General features: G+C 47.9%; 2 protein-coding genes across 2 annotated transcripts in view; one reads left to right on the forward strand and one right to left on the reverse strand.

Moving 5' to 3' along the window:
* The window catches only part of SCP2 (sterol carrier protein 2), a 58345-nt gene extending 48818 nt beyond the window's left edge, over positions 1-9527 (reverse strand). Inside the window, exons 1-3 of the mRNA XM_050962443.1 lie at positions 9396-9527; positions 1416-1473; positions 367-438 (exon numbers count right to left, since the gene is read on the reverse strand). Of these exons, the coding sequence (XP_050818400.1) occupies positions 367-438; positions 1416-1473; positions 9396-9446 (181 nt within the window). The 5' untranslated portion in view covers positions 9447-9527. The remainder of the gene's footprint in view (positions 1-366; positions 439-1415; positions 1474-9395) is intronic.
* Positions 9528-10386: 859 nt separating this feature from the next.
* Positions 10387-18702, forward strand: LOC127056026 (uncharacterized). The gene is made up of 2 exons (XM_050963667.1): positions 10387-12050; positions 18637-18702. Exons 1-2 carry the CDS (start codon positions 11085-11087, stop codon positions 18700-18702), a joined length of 1032 nt encoding a protein of 343 aa, XP_050819624.1. The 5' UTR covers positions 10387-11084.
* The last annotated feature ends 2243 nt before the right edge of the window (positions 18703-20945 follow it).

The following is a 20945-nucleotide window of genomic DNA, read 5'->3' on the forward strand; positions in this document are numbered from 1 at the left end:
AAATATAACACTGTAGCGGCCTGATCCTGTAATGGGAGCTACTTAGGATATTCGCACATGTACCACGTTTCCTTGAAATCTATACTACCAATGATTAAAATAACTGGACACTCTACAGGTCACTAAAGCTTGAATCTGTGCTCATTAAAAATCTGAGGCCCTAATCTTGCAAAGACTTGTACAGGTGTGTAGTTTTAAGCATGGCTCTGTGTTAAGGCAGATCCACGAATGGGGAAGGAGGGGTGGATGTTAGGCTTTGTACAGGAATGGACAAATTTCATTCTCATGAATGAGACTCCTCATACGCATAAAATTAAGTAAGTAGGTGTTAGGAAACTCATACCCTAAAAAGGTAACATAACTTACCGTAAACATAGCCCACACATGCCTGCTCCACTGCTGAGTAAGGAACACCTGCATCAGCTAAAGCCTTCTGACCTAGAGAGAGGTGGTGGTGTTTTTTTTAAAAGTTAATAAAATATTTTTTGAGAAAGTGATCCAAACAAAAGTTATAGGGAGGAAATTAAAGAAATTAAATCAAGGGCAAATACATTATTTATTCTCAGAGGGACAGACTTAAATACTTCTGCAGTTTGGAGGAACAGACAAACTTTTAATCCTCTACCACAGAAGCCTAATTAATTTTTTATTGAATGTAGCTCTGATTTTTGCAAAAATTTAGAAGCTAATCTAGTTAAATTAATTCTTCATCCCTTTGAATAAAAAGGTACATTATAATATGCATCTATGTGAACAATATACAAAAATAGTATTAAGCATGCACTACAGAAACAAACTTCAAGGACTACTATGTTTGAAAGAGGAAACAATGTATCTTAACCGACTCATTGTTATACCAGGAATCTGTAGAAGTCATTAGTATAATTAAGACAAGAAAATCTTGTCTAATACAAAATTATTTCAATGAAAGTGTCAAAATGGCGACATAAGGTCTAAAGATAAGATTTTAATGCTGGAATATAATAAATATTTGAGCCCTGTGATGTATGCCCAACATTTTCTTAGGCCACATAGTTCAAATTTCATTCGTACGTAGTTTTAACAACAGAAGCTTCTTCCTCCTGGCTGTTAAGTGATCAGCTGGTATGCCTATGCATGAAAGTTGATATCACGTATATACATTAATGTTAGCTAGTGCAACTACATAGGATACTGTTTATTTAAATATCTAATTAATTTTTGAATCCTATGTTCTTGGCTCTGATTCTGTGTGGCAGTGAGTTCCACAGGTCAATTATGCACTATGTAAAAAAGTATTTCATTTCATCGGTTTTAAATTTGCTGTTTTAAATGTTCATTCGTTGCTTCCCCGTTCTTGTACATTTTACCCTTTTTCATAATACAATTCAGAAAAAAAAATGTTAAAACTAAAAGTAATCTTGGTCATTAATTACCTGCCTCTTTAGCCATGTCCGGGTAATCCCAATTTTCCCGCACACCAGGCTTTTCAAACTGGCAGGAAGAAAAACAATATTTAAACTTAATATAGATATTTTGCTCACATTGCTACACTCAAGCATCATTAAAACATAATTTACTCATATATTTGAACACCCAGGCCAAAATCCCTCTTGCAGAGGGCCCATGCAAAGTCATTGTTCCACAGAAACTACACAGTATATAGCACAGTGTTCCCCAAACTGTCGGGCATGCCACCTATGGGGTTGTAGAGGGATATTTTGTGTGGGGGGAGAAAGCATGCAGTGGGGCCCAAGCCAGCCCCCAGGGGGACACAGGGAGGAAGCACCACACTTGCAGCCACACTTCGCCCCCAGTCCAGCTCTGCCCCCCGTCTCACTCCTCTCCCAGCCCTGTTCAGTCCTGCTCCGCCTCAAGGCCTGAGCCAGGCCCCACAAGGGGCAGGGAGGGAGCATCATGCTTCCATTCCAGCTTTGCCCCCAGTCTCGCTCCTCTCCTAGCCCCATTCAGCCCCCCAGTCCTGCTCTGCCTTCAGGCCAGGGCCAGCCCCCATGGAGACAGGGAGGGAGCACTATGCTTCTAGCCCAGCTCTGCCCTCATTCCCTCTTTGCCCCCAGACCAGCTCCGCCTCTAGTCCTAGGTCCTTTCAATCCCCAGTTCCTCCCCCTGCTCTGCCTTCAGGCCAAGCTCCTCTGCCGAGGAAGCCTTGGATGTGCATTAATGTGGGGGTGAAGGGAGAACACAGACAGGCTCCATTAATGGTAAGGGCGGGGGGGGGGGGGGAGGAAAGTGTGACTGGAAACGTTTGCACACCACTGGTATAGCATGAACAGAGGCTATGCAGGCGAGGCTCATCTCCTCCAGAGAACCAAGGCTGTGCTCTGTGCTGGCCCTGAACTGGCCAGAAAGGAGAGACTGGACAGGGAGTTCTTGGCTCTGTGTTAAGACAGATCTGTGAATAGGAGAGAGGCGCAAACGGAATGAATTTCTCTCTCACAGATTAATACAGTACTTATAACCATCACTAAATTTTGACAAAGGTTTTGTCCTTTTACACAATTTTATGGCTATGTGAAAATATCTATGTACCTTACAAAAGCAAGCAAATTCAGTGTTATTTTGTGTAAGCCTCCCTTCCCATTCCTGATGTCAACTCACTATGCATCATAACCTAGGTGTCAAGTTATGTCTAGCCTTCATTCTTGCAGCAGCGACTGTACTTTTATTCTCTCTATAAAGAGACAAAGGAACATGCTACATGCAAATGTTTAATAAATAGTGATAAAATATGTCAGCAAAAGATTTTATTTCCATGTTTAGATCATTACTGAAACATAACTGCTTTTAAAAAAAAAAGTGAAACCCATTATCCCCTTCCCAATGTTTTTAAAAATATCTGTGTTCACTATTACCAATATCAAAATGTGATTCTACATCTACATATGCTCACCTTTATAGCCCGAATCCCAGCCCTTCACATTCATTATCTCTATTTTCCAAAACCTCTTTTTAACAACATATACCAATACCCTGGTAATGAAGGCCAGAAAGATTCAGTGAAAGGGAATGGATCTATGTACAATCTTGTACTTCAGAGCATTCTGTATTTAATAACACCCCTTATTCAAAAGATCTTGCTCTACCTACACTACTATATTAGCAATTTCTCAGACCCTACTGATGTTTTAATTGAGGTTATCACAGTCCTGGCTAAACTCACTCTTCCAGATGCTCACCATGAAGTTGTGTTTGGATCTGCATACTGAATCCACAGGCGTTTAAGCAACTCTGTGTCTGGGCAGAATTTGACCTCTCAGGTATGCTTCTTGGGCACAGACTTCTGGTACCACTTCTAAGGAAAGGGACCCTGTAGTCCAGCTGTCATAAGCTCCAAGACCACGTGACAGTTAAAGCATGTAGCAGAGGAATTTCTAAACAAATCATACTTTACTCATAGACAAATCACATGAGAGACACAGGCCTAGGCAAAAATGAACACCTGTATGCAATTCCTTCTCTTAGGCCACGTCCAGACTAGGAATTAAAATCGATTTTAGATACGCAACTTCAGCTACGAGAATAACGTAGCTGAAGTCGAATTTCTAAAATCGAGGTACTCACCAGTCTGGACGGGGCGGCATCGATGTCCGCGGCTCTCCGCGTCGATTCCGGAACTCCGTTCGGATTGATGGAGTTCCGGAATCGATGTAAGCGCGCTCGGGGATCGATACACCGCGTCCAGACTAGACGCGATATATCGATCCCCGAGCAATCGATTTTAACCCGCCGATGCCGCGGGTTAGTCTGGACGAGGGCTCAGGCTTGGTCTACATGACAAAGTTTTGCCAGCATAGCTATATCAGCTAGGAGTATGAAAAAAATCACACCGTCTTGCTGACACAGCTATGGCAGCAAAACCCTTGATGAAAGAGTAATTTATTCAGTATAAGTAATGTCCTCTAAATGGTGGCATAGCTATGCTGGCAGAATTTGTTTTGCCGGCATATGCTGTGTCTCTACTAGGGGTCTCTGCCTGCATAGCCATGTCAGCAAAGGCTCTAATCCATTGGAGTCACCACCATTCTTGAGCATTTGTTGGATTTTGATAAGTATCTTCAGGGATCCTCTCCTGCACTAAGTTCCTTTGAGCTGTTCAGGTCCAGCATCAAAAGGCTTCCCCTTAGCTTAGCGAGCAACTTCTAACACTTTTTGTCTTTATGCCTTCTTTTCTGCTAAGGATTTCTCATTCCTTCAACGCCACTTCTCTATAGCGTATCTACTGTACTGCAAGAGTTAAGGACCCTTGATTACTCTGCAGTGCACTGTTAACTCTTTGTCAAGTCCTCTCAGAATGTCAATCAAAGATGGAGGCAAAAAGATAACAGGGAAGGCACAGTTTAGTCTTACAACCAAGATGATGCTCACAAAACAAAATGAAGTGTGTAGTTCAATGGAGATACATACAGACCTATATTAAGTCAAAGACCTTATTATATTTTTTGACAAATTAATGACAAATGATCTATGAAAATGGTCATATTAGGTACATGAAATGTATATCTACTGGCCAAACATGTTAAATATTGACAAAAGAAATATTCCCATGAGGCCAAATAGTGTGCAACTATATGATCCTGAAAGGCTCCGAAACAAAAAGCTAACGAGACTTTTAGGCATGGTTTCTGACAAGCTACACAACTTTTCCAATTCCTTTGTTTGAGCACAACACATGGAGCCTCATCTTGCTCTCACTGCAGTCCAAAAACTATATTCTTTGGCCCACTCAATATGATTAAGTCTGCTTAAAAGAGGATAAAAACTAGAAGAGGATATTTATGTCAAAACTGGTAAAGCTGTGCAAAGACTATGCTCACATAGTATTCACCTGACTTAAGACAATGTTATTAGAAATACAGCCAAATTGTCAAGAAGATAATGATTTGGATCTACCAAATCCTGTATGACTTGGGTCCTGGCTATGTGACAGACCAACTGTTATACCTCATTTCTTTCTCCTCACTCCTCATACAGATACCCTCTAGAGTCAAAGATTTAAGGAGACAGTAATAGGGTATTCTCAGTAGAAGACCTTCAACTCTAGAATTTGCTTTCCCCACTATTCTAACAAAGCCCAAGTCTGGTGACTTTTAAGGCACAGTGCAAGGCCCCTTTCCCCTCTCAGGCTTTTTTTTTTTTTTTTTTTTTTTTAAACAAAAGACATATTATCCTTCATTTTTCTAAGTTCTCTACTCATACTTTGAATTTATTTTTAATTTATAAAATGCCTTATTACAATCTCCACATCAGTTCAAATTAGCATAACTGAAACATATGCTCATTTTTCTAAAAGCATAAAAATGTCTTACTGCTGTTGCAAATAAGTCCTTCTCCACCAGGGCAAGTTTATTATAAATAAGAAATATACAGTGAACTAGTAGCTGAATGATTAAATATAGTAAAAGATACCTATAAGCATAGCTCAGCACCCACTGGCAGCTCCCTGTAGCCTGCCCCGCCCCTCTGCTCCAGCTCGCCTCCACCTCTACCTCCTCCGCGAGCATGCTGTCGCGTTCTGCTTCCCTCTATCCCTCCCAGTGCTTGCGCCACAAAACAGCTGATTCGTGGGGCAGGGAAGGAGAGGGGAGGAGGAGGAACATGGCACACTGGGGGAAGAAGCAGGGCTGGGATTTGGGGAAGGGATCCAATAGGAGCAGGGAGAGTGCGGAGTTACGGAGGGGACTTTAGGGATGGGGCCAGAGCCAGGGGCGTGGGGCCATCGGCACCCACTGGTGCCAGAGAAAGTTAGTGCCTATGCCTATAAGATATCTCAATAAATTTAATTCCAGTGTATTTGAAACCTTAATATTAAGCATCCAACATTTAATATTGTCTTCCTCTGCCAAACTGTCCTCATGCAGGACTTCTCAACTGACTGCAAACTTGGCTAATGCTGAACAGCTAGCCATAAATTATGCATTTACGCTACATATTTAAAACATATGTTCTTGAATTAGTTTAACAGAAACAATGGTTAACAAATAAGAATTCATTTTTGCGCATTTTACAAGAAAGGGATTAGATAGACAGTAAAGAGTCCACCACTCTCCTAAAACTACCAAGTTTCAAGAATCGTTGTTGAAATAAGTGATACGCTGGGGTGAGGGTGTGGGGGGGGGGGTAAAGGCCCCTTAGAAGCTTTGGAGAACCTATCTATGACTTATGAATTCTAGTTGATATTATGAAGTTATCATAAGAATGGCTCTACCGGGTCAGACCAATGGTCCACCTAGACCAGTATCCTGGTTTTCAACAGTGGCCGGTGCCAGATGCTTCAGAAGAAATGCACAGAACAGGGAAATCATCAAGCAAACCATTCAATTGACCAGTCCCTGCTTCTGGCAGTGAGAGGTGTAAGGACACCCAGAGCATGGGTTGCAACCCTAACCATCTTGGCTAATAGCCACTTATGGATCTATCCTCCATAAACTTTTTCAGTTCCTTTTTGAGCCCAATTACACTTTTGGCCTTCACAACATCTTCCGGCAACAAGTTCCATAGGCTGACTGTGTGGAAAGAAGTACTTCCTTCTGTTTGTTTTATACCTGCTGCCTATTAATTTCTGTTATGATGTATGAAGTGACTCATGACTGTGAGCGCCTACCTCAGGGTAGGCTGTCAAAAACAGAGCAGACAACTCAAAAAGGCTATAATTACACTCCACCAATCCAGTAACAAATGTTAACTCCTGGATCACCAGTTTACCTGCCGCATCCGCAGGTTCGGCCAATCGCAGCTCCAGGCCAATAGGGGCTGCAGGAAGCAGTGACCAGCCCATCCCTCAGCCCGCGCCGCTTCCCGCCACCCGATTGGCCTGGAGTGGCCAACCGCGGTCAGTGGAAGCCGTGATCGGCCGAACCTGAGGACACGGCAGGTAAAGAAACTGGCCCGGCCTGCCAGGATGCTTACCCTGGCGAGCTGCGTGCCAAAGGTTGCCAATTCCTGGTCTACACTGAAGTGTTACAACGGTGCCGCTGTAAAGGTTTACATGTAAACAAAAGTCTAAACCTCTGGAACAATGGAGGTGTGCAATTACGTTTTTTCCAATAGCCCCATAGGTTTTACATTCAATTACTGTAGATACAGAAAATATTTCATTGGTGCACTATGGAGTTCCACATCTCTACAGGGCCACAAGCAGTAGCTTAATTGGAAAAGATTATATATTTTACTACACATGCAAACTAACAAGTTTTAAAGCACTTCTTCCAAAAATGCATTGGATGGTCTATTCCTGAGGACTAGCCACTTGTGACTGGATCTCTAACAAGGGAAAGTGGAGCCATTTCAGTTATCAACTCACCAAAGAAAGTTTTCGGATTTTGTCAAATCCAGAAAAATACATTCCTCTCTTATATGCACCCCTAACTCAAAAACAGAGGAATATGCTTGGCTCCACCTTTGGGGGAGGAAGGACTAGGGCCGGCTTTAGGAAGTGCGGTGCCCAATTCGAAAATTTTTGGCGGGGCCCCGGCAGGGATGACTAAAAAAAACCCTTTCATTTCTTAGCAACCAGTTTCCTATAAAAAGTTCCTATTTAAGGGATGTGCCACAGAATGTATTTTTTGTAACAACAGGGTTACCATACATCCGTATTTTCCTGGGAGGAAAATTTAAGAACCAAAACGCCTGACATGTCCGGGAAAATACAGATGTACGTTAACCCGACCTAAAGTTCTTTTTTAAAAAGATGGGTCTGAACTAGAACTGAGCTCCGTTTCACATGCGTGGGTCCCTGCCACTCCCTGGGGGTGTGCTAGGGTGACCAGATGTCCCAATTTTATAGGGACAGTCCTGATTTTTGGGTCTTTTTCTTACATAGGCTCCTATTACCCCCCCACCCCGTCCTGATTTTTCACATTTGCTGTCTGGTCACCCTAGGGTGTGCCCATGTGTGGGTCCCAGCCGCTCCCTGCCCCCCTCATTGAAGCAAGTATGCAGGGTTACAGCCCCGGGAACTGCAGGGCACCAGTGGACCTGGGGCTGGCTGGAGGTAGGGTCTTGCTGGGCTGGCTGGAGAGAGGGGTACGTGGGGTGGGCTGGCTGGCTTCAGGAAGGGGGGTGCGGCAGAGGTTGGCTAGAGACAGGGCAGGGGGTGCGGGGCTGGTGCAAGAAGGGCAAGGGGTGTGGCAGGGACTAGCTGCGGGCAGGGCAGGGGGTGCGGGCAGGGCAGGGGGTGTGGAGCTGGCTAGAGACAGGGGCTCGCTGTGAGCAGGGTGGGGGTGCAGGGCTGACTGGAGATGGGCTGGCTGCGAGCAGGGGGTGCAAAGCTGGCTGCAGACAGGGGTTGGCCACGGCCAGGGCAGGGGTGCTGCAGGGGCTGGCCACGGCCAGGGCAGGGGGTATAGTCCACCCTGTACGGTAAGTGCCCCCTCCTCCTCCCTCCCTCACCGGGGTAGCAGCAACAGCAACAGCCGCCAGGGGCTCGGGGGCTATTTAAAGGGCCCGGGGCTCCCCTGCTTCCACCACCCTGGCCCTGTAAATAGCCACCGGAGCCCTGTGGAAGAGGTGGGACTCCGGGGGCTATTTAAAGGACTGGGGTGGCAGAGGAAGCTGGAGCCTCAGCCCTTTAAATAGCCCCCAGAGACCCCCATGATCCCAGGGCTCTGGGGGCTATTTAAAGGGCCCAGGGCTCCGCTGCTTCTACCACCCAGGCCCTTTAAACAGCTGAGGGAGCCTTGGGGGAGCAGCCGGGTTCCAGCAGCTATTTAAAGGGCTACCCCAAGGCTCCAGCAGTGGGGCTCTGGTGGCAATTTAAAGGGCCTGGGTCTCCCCAGGCCCTTTAAATTGACTCCTGGGGAAGCCCGGCCACCCTGGTACACCTTGGTTGAACTGGCCTAAAGCCGGCCCTGGGAGGCCACTTATTCATCAGGACAGTTTGGAGGCAGGGCGCAGAAGAGCCATGCCTAAAACCATTCTGGGAGACAGGCCGAGGCGTGAGAAGAGTCCAAGCCGTTTGCTGCACAGAGAACTGCCCCAGGCCCAGCCCCCTCAGTCAGTCAGGGATGGGGAAGGGAAACACCCTGTGCCCAGACCGTCGGGCCGGCGGGGCTGTGTTCTGTACACACACACTCGGTTCCCCCCCTGCTCTCCGGTAACTCTAGCCCAGACACTGGCTGCCGGGCAGCGGATAAAACCCCACGGCAGAGGGGCGCAGCTGCGTCACTGGGGACCCGCTGTGAGGCGGGGGAGTGGGCCGCGTCCCCACGGGAGAGGCGGAGGGAGACAGCGGCGCCTGTCACCCCACAACCTCCGCTGTCCAGGCTCAGAGCCGGCTGCGCGCTGGGGCGGACACGGCTCCCCGAGCCCCTCAGAGACGGGGGCGGGGACACACGCGATAGGCGCCCGGGGGAGGCGCAGGGTCCCGGGGGGGGGCGAAGCCGGGGCCCCCTGAGTACCTTGGTCATCCCGACTCCCACCACAAACACTCTCCTGCCGCCCGGGTCCATCGCGCCGCTGGGTGAGGCGCGCGCTGGGCGAAAAGGAGGCGGGCGCCAGCGAGCCGGGAGCGCGGGTCGCCCAGTGCCGCTGCCACGGCCCTGGGCCAGGCGAGAAGAGCCAAAGGTCGGGGGGGGGGGGGGGTAGGCTCAGTTCTCCTGCCTCCTCCCCCCGCCCCTTCTCTTAAAGGGGCAGCGCCCGTATAACACACCCGTGCTTTCCTGGCCGCCACTTGCCCCTTTACATGAGGGAAGCGGGCGGGAGGAGGGCGAGGTCTCCTCGGGGTCGGCGGTACAAAGGGCAGTGGGAGCCGCAGCCAGACCGGCACCGCCACAGGGCGGATCGCGCCACTGGGCCCATGGGGGTTGGGCCTCTGCTGGGGTCGCTCCAACCAAGGCCGATAGCTGGTGTCCGGCTGCCTAGCGCCTTTCCCGGACCGGCCCCGCGGCTCGAGGCCTTGGACTGTGAACTCCTGACGGGACCGGGGCGGTGGCCGGTCTGCGGCGCCCGCTGTTAATGTTTAACCTCCCCGAGGCAGGGCCGGATTACCGTTTTGTGGGCTCCCGGGGGCAAGGTGCAGAGGGGGCGGGCTGGTCAGGCTGCAGCGTGAAGGGCGGGCTGGGGGCAAAGGGGCACAGCGGGGCAGCAGCAGCCCAGCAGGAGGGCACCATTTACAAACCTGCAGCTGTCAGACACACGGGCCTGCCCCGCCCTGTGCTGCCAGCGTGCCCCTTCCCACTGAGGCCGGGCTGGCACCGCACCACCCAGTGCCCCACCCTTAGGGTGACCAGACGTCCCGATAAAATCAGGACTGTCCCAATATTTGGGTGGTTGTCCCGCATCCCAACAACTGCCCTAATTTGTGCAGATATTTCGCTCTGCCAGCAGCCCTTGGGGGGGGGTTGATTTTTTTTGCTCTGCCAGCAGACACCCCCCCTGCACCCTCCGATATTTTCTTCATCTCATCTGGTCACTCTACCCACCCAGTATGCCCAGTCCCCACCCCTCCCAGAGACCTCCCTGTTGGCCTCCCGCCACAACTGCACAGCACCCTCCACATCACACCGCTCGCCCAGTGCCCCCCACCCATAGACCTCCCCACTGCCCACTACCTTCCTCACAGTCCCACCATCACAGCTGCACAGCATCCCATATTCCTGAGGGGATTCTGCACCAAAAAATTAAAAATTCTGTGCACAGTATTTTAAAATTCTGCAAATTTTGTCAATAAATAAATGTGGAGGCTCCAAAATGGCAGTGGGGAGCACAGGCTACTGATTACATGGAGGTGGGAGATTACCCAGCAGCCCTCAACCCCCACCCCGGATAGGGACTCGGCAGTGAGGCTGCACCCGTCCCTGACACAGTGCAAGGGCCAGGCCTGCCCCAGAAACACCCCTGGGCCCTACTCCCCAAGCCAGGCGCATCAGGTGTGGGTGAACAGGCTCAGCCCAGCAGCAGGATCCAAGTGCAGAGGGACTTAGTGTGGGGGCATCTAGGTGGAGGTAAGAGAGTTCTCTGGGGGGCAATATGGGTGCGGCTGGCTCAGTGGGAGATCTGGATGCACAGAAGCTCATTGAGGATTCCAGGTGCAGGGTCAATGGGACTCTGCAGGTAGGGTGACCAGCCAGCAAATGTGAAAAATCGGGATGGGGGTGGGGGTAATAGGAGCCTATATAAGAAAAAGACCCCAAAATCGGGACTGTCCCTATAACATCTGGTCACCAGATCTGCAGGGGATCCAGATGAAAGTGTTTGGGCTCAGCAGGGGGGGCTCTAGGTGCAGGGGAGGTGGGGTTCATTTGGGTGGGGGTCCAGGTGCAGGTGGTTGGGGCTTAGGGGGGAGGGTGTCTGCGGGAGCTCATCGGGGTAGTACAGATGCAGAGGAGGAAGGGCTTGTCATGGTGACGGTTCAATGGGTCTGCTTAACAGGGGAGCTCCAGCTTCTGCCAAGGAGATACCGCATGCTGGGCTCCAGTTTCCCCCCCTACTCCCACTTGCCCCATCTCCTTTTCTTCCCCATCCCATGCCCCTTCCTCACCACTCCATCTCCTCCTCCTCCCACCCCCTTTTTTCCCCACTGCCTCTTTCCCCCAGCCCCCACTTCCCTCCTGCCCCCTTCTCTTCCCCATCCCATGCCCCTTCCCCACCACTCCATCTCCTCCCCAGGCTTGGGGGGGCAGGGGGGAAACCACCCCCCAGCACGAGCTGGTGGAGCAGAGCGGGCTGGAGCTGGGTCATTCCACTTCCTGCCGCCCGGTGGTTCCAGGGCAGGCCCAACCCCACACTCACAGGGCTGTTGCAGGCACAGAGGGTGCCCGAGGCAAGCAACAGTGGTTCGTTGCCCAGAGTGCGTAGCGCCAATAAACACACCAGGGTGGAGAAGCAAGCAAAGTTTATTTGAGATCTCAAAGCGGTGCAAGGAGACGAACGCCTCAAATCATGCACACCTACACAAGCAGCTTTTCCCTTTTTATAAGGTTTTTTTTTTCTCTTCCCCCTTCCCTTCCTCCCCCTGTAGCAGTTATGTAAGCGCAGGTGCATTAAGTAATCTTGGCCGTGGCAGCTCATTAGTAAGTTTTCCTTCTGCAAGTTATCTTGTCCTTCTGCTAAAGGTGCACATTCCTTATCACCACTGCTTTAGACCGGTTTTAGCTGTGCTGCAACTGATAACTGGCTGTTACAACCAAAACTAACTGCTAACACTACATTTTTGCAGCTATTAGTACATTAGGTTACACTAGGTTACACAAAGTGTTTAACATGGAGGAACATTGGTTCATTGAAGCCTACAACAGGAGGGCTTCATTGACACTTGTGGTTTACCACCCTCCCGACTTACCTAGATTTATGCCTAGTGTCACCAACACCCGGATCCCTCCTGGTGGTCAATGGATCGCGGCGACGCCCGACGCCCAGTGCACACCGGTGACTTCACCGGGGGCCTCGGCGGAGACACAGTTCAACCAACCTCGGAGGGCACAACGGTGCAACGCGCTCGAGTAGTGGAGAAGCAGTTGTGGGCGACGGTGAGGAACTGGTCCCTTGGATAAGGTAGGAACAGTCCAGTTGTCTGGACTTTGTCTGTTAGGACCTGGGGACGCCGAGTGTCTTCCTGCAGCATGGGGCAGGGACAGAGTAAAGTGGGGAGGGCATGGTGCACACCCCTAGAATGCAATCTAGAGAATTGGAAGGTATTTGGTTCGGATCCGATGACTAAGCATAAACTGAAAAAGTTCTGTACAGTAGACTGGCCTCAATATCAACTAGAGGACCAGAAAAGGTGGCCACTGGAAGGATCACTTAATTATAACACGATCCTCCAATTACTCCTGTTTTGTCAGCGAACAGGTAGCTTCTGAAGCTATTTGTATGGAGAGCTCTTGTAAAAAAAAAATCCCCCACCGTAGCTCCTGTTCTGACCCTTGTCTGGTGGAGTGCAAGGATTCAAAAGCAGGTTAGGGATAGTGCAGGGACAAAGGAGGGACCTGTCTAGAAAGGGGAGACCCTATGTCCTAGTGCACTCTCTCCCTGTTGTAGCTAAAAAGCAAGATCAGATGCAGAATTGTACTGGGGGCCAGTGTGAGTGACTGTTACCGGAAGATGTCCAGAGTACCCTGTGAAGCAAAAGCTCATGACCAGGACTACTCTAAGCAAGCCCGGTAACTAGTGGATCTTTAGGAGGTCCGACCCATGGTGGGCTGACACGGCCTGGCATCGTCCAGTGAGGAAGCTACCTGGGTCTAGAAGTGTGTGTACCCTCCCCCTTTCCTTTCCATGTGGGCTACTAACAGTCTGATCCTCTCACTGGATGCAATCAGAGTAACCGGCGCCCTCTCTCAGAGACTAGCCGATGCTCTTTGCTGAAGGGAGATGTAGGAGGTTCGTGGCCATCCTCGTTAGCCTCTCCTGTGTGAGTACCCTGTAGGGAAAAATCCTTAGTTTATGAGCCGCTAGCGCGGACAGGGCACCCTCCCTGTGTGTGTGTAAGTGGAAAATGGACAGGGGGCAGTCTAAACATTCCACCTCACCCCCTAAGGGTACCCCTGCATATTACATGTACGTACATTATGGTTCATCAACCTGCAGGTATTTAGGGAATTGGAATATTTACACGCGTGAAAATCCATCTAAACAATGCCCACTAGAAGGTACTTCAATCTAGATAAGATCATACATCTAAGAGGAGCGTTTAATCATCAAAAAGCCCTGACATAGTGTGAGCAAATTTGTCTATTGAGGAAGGGAATGGGTTAATTTGAAATTCAGCTTGGCCTAGGGATAAAAAGAAAGTTGCTCTGCATTCAAGGTCAAGAATCAATGCAGACTATGCTAAGTACAAAGAAAAACTGCTTTTGGCCCCAGTTGGCTGTGGAAAAAGGAAAATTGACAGAGGCGAACCAAAGGCAATATAAGTTATAGAACTGAGATTACATTTGCAAAGCTTAACTGTCCAGTAAGATCCAACAGTGTGCCTTTGTGACCCCGGACCCGATGTGGCTTGGTGACACTAAAGAAGCCACAGGCAGCCGACCTGGACTGGAATCTCTGAAAGAGACGCCGCAGGAGATTCCAAGGTGTAAGAGAACAGCCCTCCCAAGAGTGGAAGCATGTTGGAAATTCTGGACAAGCTGTATACAGGATAATCTCCCATCCACCTCTCCCACTTCTCTGAACATTATACACAGAACTGGCCAGTCTGGACGTATGTGTGTGAGTATGAAAGGGGCTTGGGACATTAATGTTTTCCTGAGTGATGTGGGAGCGTTCCCAACACTCTCCGTTGTTGTTTTATTATTTTATTAATGAAGCTTTAAAATTCAGTTATATGGTGTGTTTTCTTTATCTTCCCCCAATGATCCTGTATTGTCAGCCTGATCACCTGACACGAGGGATAGATTGATAACAGAAATTTGTCACAGTTTGGTGAGCAATTAAGAAGGGGGAAGCCCTGCAGAATTTACACCATCTATTTGTTTTACCCTTGTTATTTTATGTTTGCTTTGCTTGGTGCTGTTGGTGTTATATGTTGAAAACTGCATGATTAAAAGTGAGCCCTAATAGGATAAGGAAACACTATCTGGTTCTGGTTCTGTTCTGTTTAACCAGTTACTGTTTTTCTGCTCTGTTCATTTGGGCGTTAGGAGCGTGGGCGGAACTGAACCTCTCGTTCGTAATTCCTCGGAGTGGAAGCCATGCGTGCGAGGAAGCTCTGAGGTCGAATTGAGATCCTTCTGTCCCGTCCCCTGTAGCGGTCAGTGTATAGAAGTGGGAAAGCCTGGCTTAGACTAAAAGTTCCTCTGCTCTGTGTAATTCTCTTTTCTGTTTAAGTGTCAGCAGACGGATGGGTCTCTGGGTAAACTCTCTAAAGGGAGTTGGATTACATGTTAAGTAAATGGCCTTTGCCCAATGGGCCATGTGTTTTCGCCCAGGTGACAAGCCTCACGAGGGAGGACTTCGGTAGTCTTGTGAGTAAGAATGTTTAAGGGAAGAGATCAGGAGGGGTGGGGACTAGTTGAGAAGCCCACCCTCCTAGCTAAACTGGCAGTGGAACAAGTTGGTGCCCATGGAAGGGACGGTTCAGCAAGAAAAGCAGGATCAGGCCCAGGCGGGCAGGCAACAGACAGAGAGATTGGAAAACAGGTTGGAAAACTTTAAGGGTGTAGTGGAAGAAAGGAGTCAGTAAGTGTAAGCATGGGGATTTCAAATACCCAGGACTTACTTGGAATGGTGAGTTAAGTTGATAAAAGTGGCTGTTGAGAGACAAGCAAGTGATTTAAGGGAGAGTGAGAAGTTAACTCTGTATTTGCTGGAGGAAACAGCAGTTGAACTTTGTAAAAATGCTAAAGAAGAAAGTTCTTGGTGTCTGTGAAATGTTTGTAAATAAATTCAGGCAAGAAATTATTGGATTGCAATCATTTGGTTTGGCTATGAACAATTTAGTTAAATTAGCTGAAGAATGTATACAGTGTTATGTAATTGAAAACCTGGGCTGCCTATGAAACAAGTACAAGAAAATATGGGGTAATTCCTCTGTTTTGCTTGAAGTCAACAAGAGTGTTTGTATATTTTAAGCGATTATTGTCTGCCCAGAAGGGGTAGACCTCTGGGGTTTTTTTGTCTTTCAGATAATCAGAGAAAACTGATGCTAGCTGAACAGCATTCAACGTACCATTCATTTACTGGCACAATAGGAATTATGTTTTGTGTTCTATGTTCTGTCTTGTGGTGTTTGTCTTGTGGCCGGAATTGTTGTGTTTAATATTTTTATTAAATAGTCTAGTTTAAAATCAAACAAAAAGGTTAAATTAAAATGCAGATACTTGTCTTGTTCAACTTGGAATACAAAGTTCGGATAAATCAGGAGAATGTGATATACTAAAGTCTAATGCATTTCCTTAAGTAAGAAAAAGAAACTTCATTGGCCAAATTGTTAATTGCAAAAATTGTTGTTAAAATTTGCATACCAACAGTCTTCGGAAGCAAAGACATGAAAAGTTAACCCACTCCCCATATTGTACATGGGATCTTTCTGGCTACCTCAGATTTCTAGCCAGGGGGCTGGGGATGGTGGAAAGCTATTGGACTAGAGGTTGAATTGAATGAACTCCTCAAAGTGGGTGTGCTTGTCCTGGCTTGTTGCTCCAAAGTTCTGTAATAAGGTTATTTTAGTAAAAGGGTGTGTGTGGCATATATTGAATAATAAGACTAATGTACTGTATAATGGCAATGTTTATGTGTTCATTGTTGGGAAAAAGGTGTATAAGTGAAAAGTGGAAGTTTCCTTTGCAGGTTAAAAGAAGCCAAGAAGGGAAAAAGGACAAAGAACAGAATGAGTTAACGGAAAAAAAAAATTAGCTAGCAAGCTCAGGCTATAGATAAGACACTGACTCCATTCAAGGACACTGCTCACAGTTAAGACTTGGCTAACAACCAGGAAAAGGAGGGCTTGAATTTGCCCACGCAGCTATAAGGTTTGCAAAACACTGCCAGGCACTAATGAAATGTGTTAGGTTTCTTTTCTCACAGGTAAGGAAGCGCTACCCGAAGACCCTAGCAGCCCTGCCACTCCTTGGAACCAGGAAACTGGATTGATGTAAAGGTCCACCAACGAAAGACTGCTTTGGCTCCATGCTGAAAAGGCCCTTATTAAGCCCTGCTGACTACCAACACCGCTGTGAAGTGCCAAAGGCAGACTGTCTGTTCCCATGATTCTCACTGCAAAAAGACCCCTCCACATCGGGAGAATTCTCCTACTGATGATTAGCCTATTTCTCCTTCTAGCTCCACTGTGCCTTCTGGACAGCAGGGAAAAAGTACAAGGTGAAGTGCTAGTAACCTCTCCCTTGTCCACTGACAGATCTACTATGCCTTTGAATTTTTCTAGAAGAATCAAAACCATTACAAGGTGACATGCTGGTAACCTCTTCCCTGTAGGATGCTGAACCACGACTGTTTCGGGAAAGAAGGAACACTCAGAAATTGCCAAAGTCCAGGAATTCTGGACTAGAAAGGACATTAAGAACTGATCCTGGTGAAGAAACAAAGAATTATACACTGGCGGGAGGACATTTGTGGGACCCGTGCTTGGGAATGTGGTATTGATTGGAGCTTGGGGTTTATTCTACAGGCTGCGTCCCTGTGTCCTGGAGAGTGACTAATAATGTAACCCCCCTTCCTATGCTATTAATGTTGATGCCTTTTGAAAGTACCTAAGAATAGTTAAAAAACAGGTGTATTATAGTACTACACCAAGGAAAGATGGTATTGAATATAACTGAGGCTGGGAAGGCATTGCAGTGGGATCTAGTATGTTTAGGAATTCAGGATTTCCTGAATGACCAGCTGATGGCTATTCGGAGTGATCTTGAGTACCAGACTTGGCCCACTGCCCTTACAGACGCATCAGGAATACCATCTGATCTGTGATCATGGAGACATACGTGGACACTTCCTGGGTGGAAGTGTGGCTTCCCAGGGCGCGGTGTGCGCCCTTATAGGGGATGAATGCTGTACTTATGTCCCAGAAAACACACAAGATATTAACAAGCACATCCTGTCAGCCAAACAGGCTTTTGAACAGTGGAAGGCCCAGGAAAGGGAACCCACTACTTCTGATTCCCTCTGGGACTGGTTACCCAACCTGGGGAACTAGGGGAAGGCATTGTTCGCCTCCTGCACACTGGTGTGGTGTTGTGTATCGTTACTCTCCTCTTGCTTGCTTGCTGTAAAGCACTCCAGCTCCCTAGAACTTAATCGCTTTTTGTCCTCAAAGTATGAGAAAACTCAGCCAAAAGTTTGTTGGGTATTCTCAAAAGGAGGGAGTTGTTGGTGTCACTAGGCATAAATCTAGGCCTCAGTGAACCAAAGCTCCTCCATGTTGAACTCTACTTGATCTAGAAAGCTAGCAGCTGTGAAATTAAATGTGTAACAGTAAGTTCTCTGCTGTAATACACTGAAGCTCGGCTAAAGCCCGCTCAAGGTCGTTTTAAGATACTGTATACATGTCTCAGCAGCGAAGAGGGGGAAGAAAGGGGGGGAGACAAAAGATTGACTGAGAAAGGATACTGCAGCTGGATGGGAAAGTACAGGGGAGTGAAAGATCAGCTAGTCAGCATCAGAAAAGGAATACAAGAAGAAGGGTATAAATATTCCTGCCCTGCCTGTGTGCTATGTGCAGGATCTGAGATTGTTATTTCTCCCTGGCACCTTATTTGAGCTCAAATAAATTTGGTTGTTTGCTTCTCCACCCTGGTGTGTTTATTGGCGCTTAAGCACTCTGGGCAACGAACCGCTGTTGCTTGCCTCTGGCACTGCTGTGTCTGCAACACGGGCAAGGCTAATTTTATCCTCAAGCCCATCCAGGGATGCCAAAACTGTTGCAGGCACAGAGGGTGCCTGAGGCAGCAACAGTGGTTCGTTGCCCAGAGTGCGTAGTGCCAATAAACACACCAGGGTGGAGAAGCAAGCAAAGTTCATTTGAGATCTCAAAGCGGTGCAAGGAGACGAACGCCTCAAATCATGCACACCTACACAAGCGGCTTTTCCCTTTTTATAAGGTTTTTCTTTCTCTTTCTTCTCCCCCCTTCTCCTTCCTCCCCCTGTAGCAGTTACGTAAGCGCAGGTGCATTAAGTAATCTTGGCCGCGGCAGCTCATTAGTAAGTTTTCCTTCTGCAAGTTATCTTGTCCTTCTGCTAAAGGTGCACAGGCCTTATCACCTAGATTTATGCGTAGTGACACCAACAGGGCAGTGGGAAGTGGAGTGACCTGGCCCCAGCCTGCTCTGCTCTGCTCCCCTGGCTCCTGGACTTTGGGGCGGTAGCCACCCCCCAGCACTCACCAGTGGCACGGCTGGGAGCCAGTGGAGTGGAGTGGGCTGGATCGCTCCACTTCCCGCCGCCCGGTGAGTGCAGGACAGGCCCAACCCCTGCTGCAATCCCCTGGGACATGTGGCTCAGGGAGGAGGCTTGGGGGGAAGGGGTGGGGATGGGGATGGGGCAGAACAGGGGTGGGAAGAGGCAGGGTGGTGTAGCTTTCTTCTTCTGACTCTGGGCCTGGCACTATGGAGCCACTGGCGCCATGGTAAACCCAATACTGGCCAAAGGTGGTGGCTGGTAGCTGGCTCAGTGTCCCTGGCGACGCAGGATGTCAGTGTTGCCAATGCAGTGAGGGGATAGCTAGGCAGCCTGCAGCTTTCAGGGTCATTCACTTGTGAAGGGTGCCCTGCCCAGCACAAGAGAGGGAGTTTTCTGCTGGCCTGGCCAGACAGTGTGCTAGCAAACCTCCACTGACAGCAGGACACTTCGGCTTGTTCTGTTTAATAGTCACACGCAGCTGTAAGGACAGATGCATGTAACTAGTGAGCTGGGCCTGAGGGGCCTTGGTGGGGGAATCAACAAGGGGTTATTTTAGGAAGAGGAGCTTTCTTTTAACTTGAATGGATAGTTCCTTTCCTTGTTTAACACTCCCCCGCCCCCTCCCCCCGCATAAATACATAAATCTGTTCCAGACTACAGGGTATTAAAGTGCTGTGACCTTTGCATCTATGGACCTGCATATTGCAACTGTTAGGCCTGAATAAAGATATAGCAGACAAAATCAGGTATGCCAACCTGACCAAAGTCAGGCTAACAAAGGTTTGTGGGTAATTTCTAAGTAAAAAACACTGAGAAGCAGCAGCATGTCTCACAAGTGCTAAAAAAAAGTAAAATAAAAAAAAAAGCTGCATTCCTGGCATAGTACCAAATGTGCTGTGTTCGGGCAGCTCCTTCAAAGAACTGATAAAAGCCCTAGTTTCCCAGCCTCCTTGTTTTCATTCCCTGGTTTTGTTCTTTGTTTGTTTTTAACTCCCCTACATTTCTAACTTTAGGCATGCATGTATACTAAGAGTGTCTAGTTTCTAGTTGTTAAAAGAAGGGGGTGGGTTGCTCCAGTAAATAATTTATAACGCAACGGAACTGTCTATATAGGCTTATACTAAAATGTAAAGGGCAGGCTGGTTCTCTCAGCAAACAAGCTGCTCTCTATTGATGCGTGCACTTGTCAATAAAGAGCTTTTGATCGAACCTTGCTGGTGTTGCCTGTCTCTCTCGCGGTCAGACAACGAACTTTGCCGTCGGGGTTAGAGTCCCTGACACAACCAAGTCCCCGTAGACCTCTGTTGAGTTCACTGGCATTCCTCATGGGTGCCGGGATGACCCATTCAGAATCAGTTGCAGGATCTGGGCTGGAGAGAGATGAGGGCAGCAGACAGAGCCATTGAAAGAACCATTTAGAGGAGGACTCTAATGAGTGAGATGAAAATTACCACTGTGGGGGACTGGGAGTATTTGGCAACTGAAAGGAGGTCAAGGTGGGTATGGAGTGATCAAAATGGGAATATTGTGGCAGATAGGAGGAGGCTCTGAGCAAGGCAACAGAGAGGAGACGCACTTAAGAGTGCTGCAGAGATGCTCCAGCATGTACACATTTTCAGTTCTCAAATTCCCCCTGGTTAGAGAGTGGACAGTGTCCTCACAACGATCAATTTAATTAAATCATCTGGTATGACCTCGAAAAACAGGATATTTAATACAAACTAGATCAGGTGCTCAGTTAAGTTATAGGGTGAATATGCACCCACAGAGTTATTCAGAACTCACGGGGTAAATATTTTAACTCTTTCAATTTTCCTTTTTGCTGTACTTATTAAACTAACAGCTTAATTTTTAAAAGAGTGTTTTAAAAGTGTTCCCTTTTTATTTCAAGCCCTGAATCAATTTTCAAAGCATCAGAATTGTAAATAACCCCCCCCCATAAACTATTAGCAAAGTCAAGATTAGAACCTAGGGGTCCTGATTTGCAGTCTCCTGCACTAATCACTAGATACTAAAAACAGGTACATGTATGAGAAATATATATAAGATCAATCTGACAAGTGGAGAGTGAGAACTCATCTGACTTTAAAGAGATCTCACCTTATTTACTGAGTATTTCTTGTGGGGACTGTACATTAAGGAATGGCCTGGGG

Source organism: Gopherus flavomarginatus, chromosome 7, assembly GCF_025201925.1.
Source record: "Gopherus flavomarginatus isolate rGopFla2 chromosome 7, rGopFla2.mat.asm, whole genome shotgun sequence".
In the NCBI taxonomy this organism is placed as follows: Eukaryota; Metazoa; Chordata; order Testudines; family Testudinidae; genus Gopherus; species Gopherus flavomarginatus.

Coding starts and splice junctions, on each gene's coding strand:
- LOC127056026 (XM_050963667.1), top strand. CDS start 11,085: ATGGGGGTGGGGGTAATAGGAGCCTATATAAGAAAAAGACCCCAAAAT. Junction 12,051..18,636: donor ATCTTGTCCTTCTGCTAAAG/GTGCACATTCCT, acceptor CTTCTGCTAAAG/GTGCACAGGCCTTATCACCT.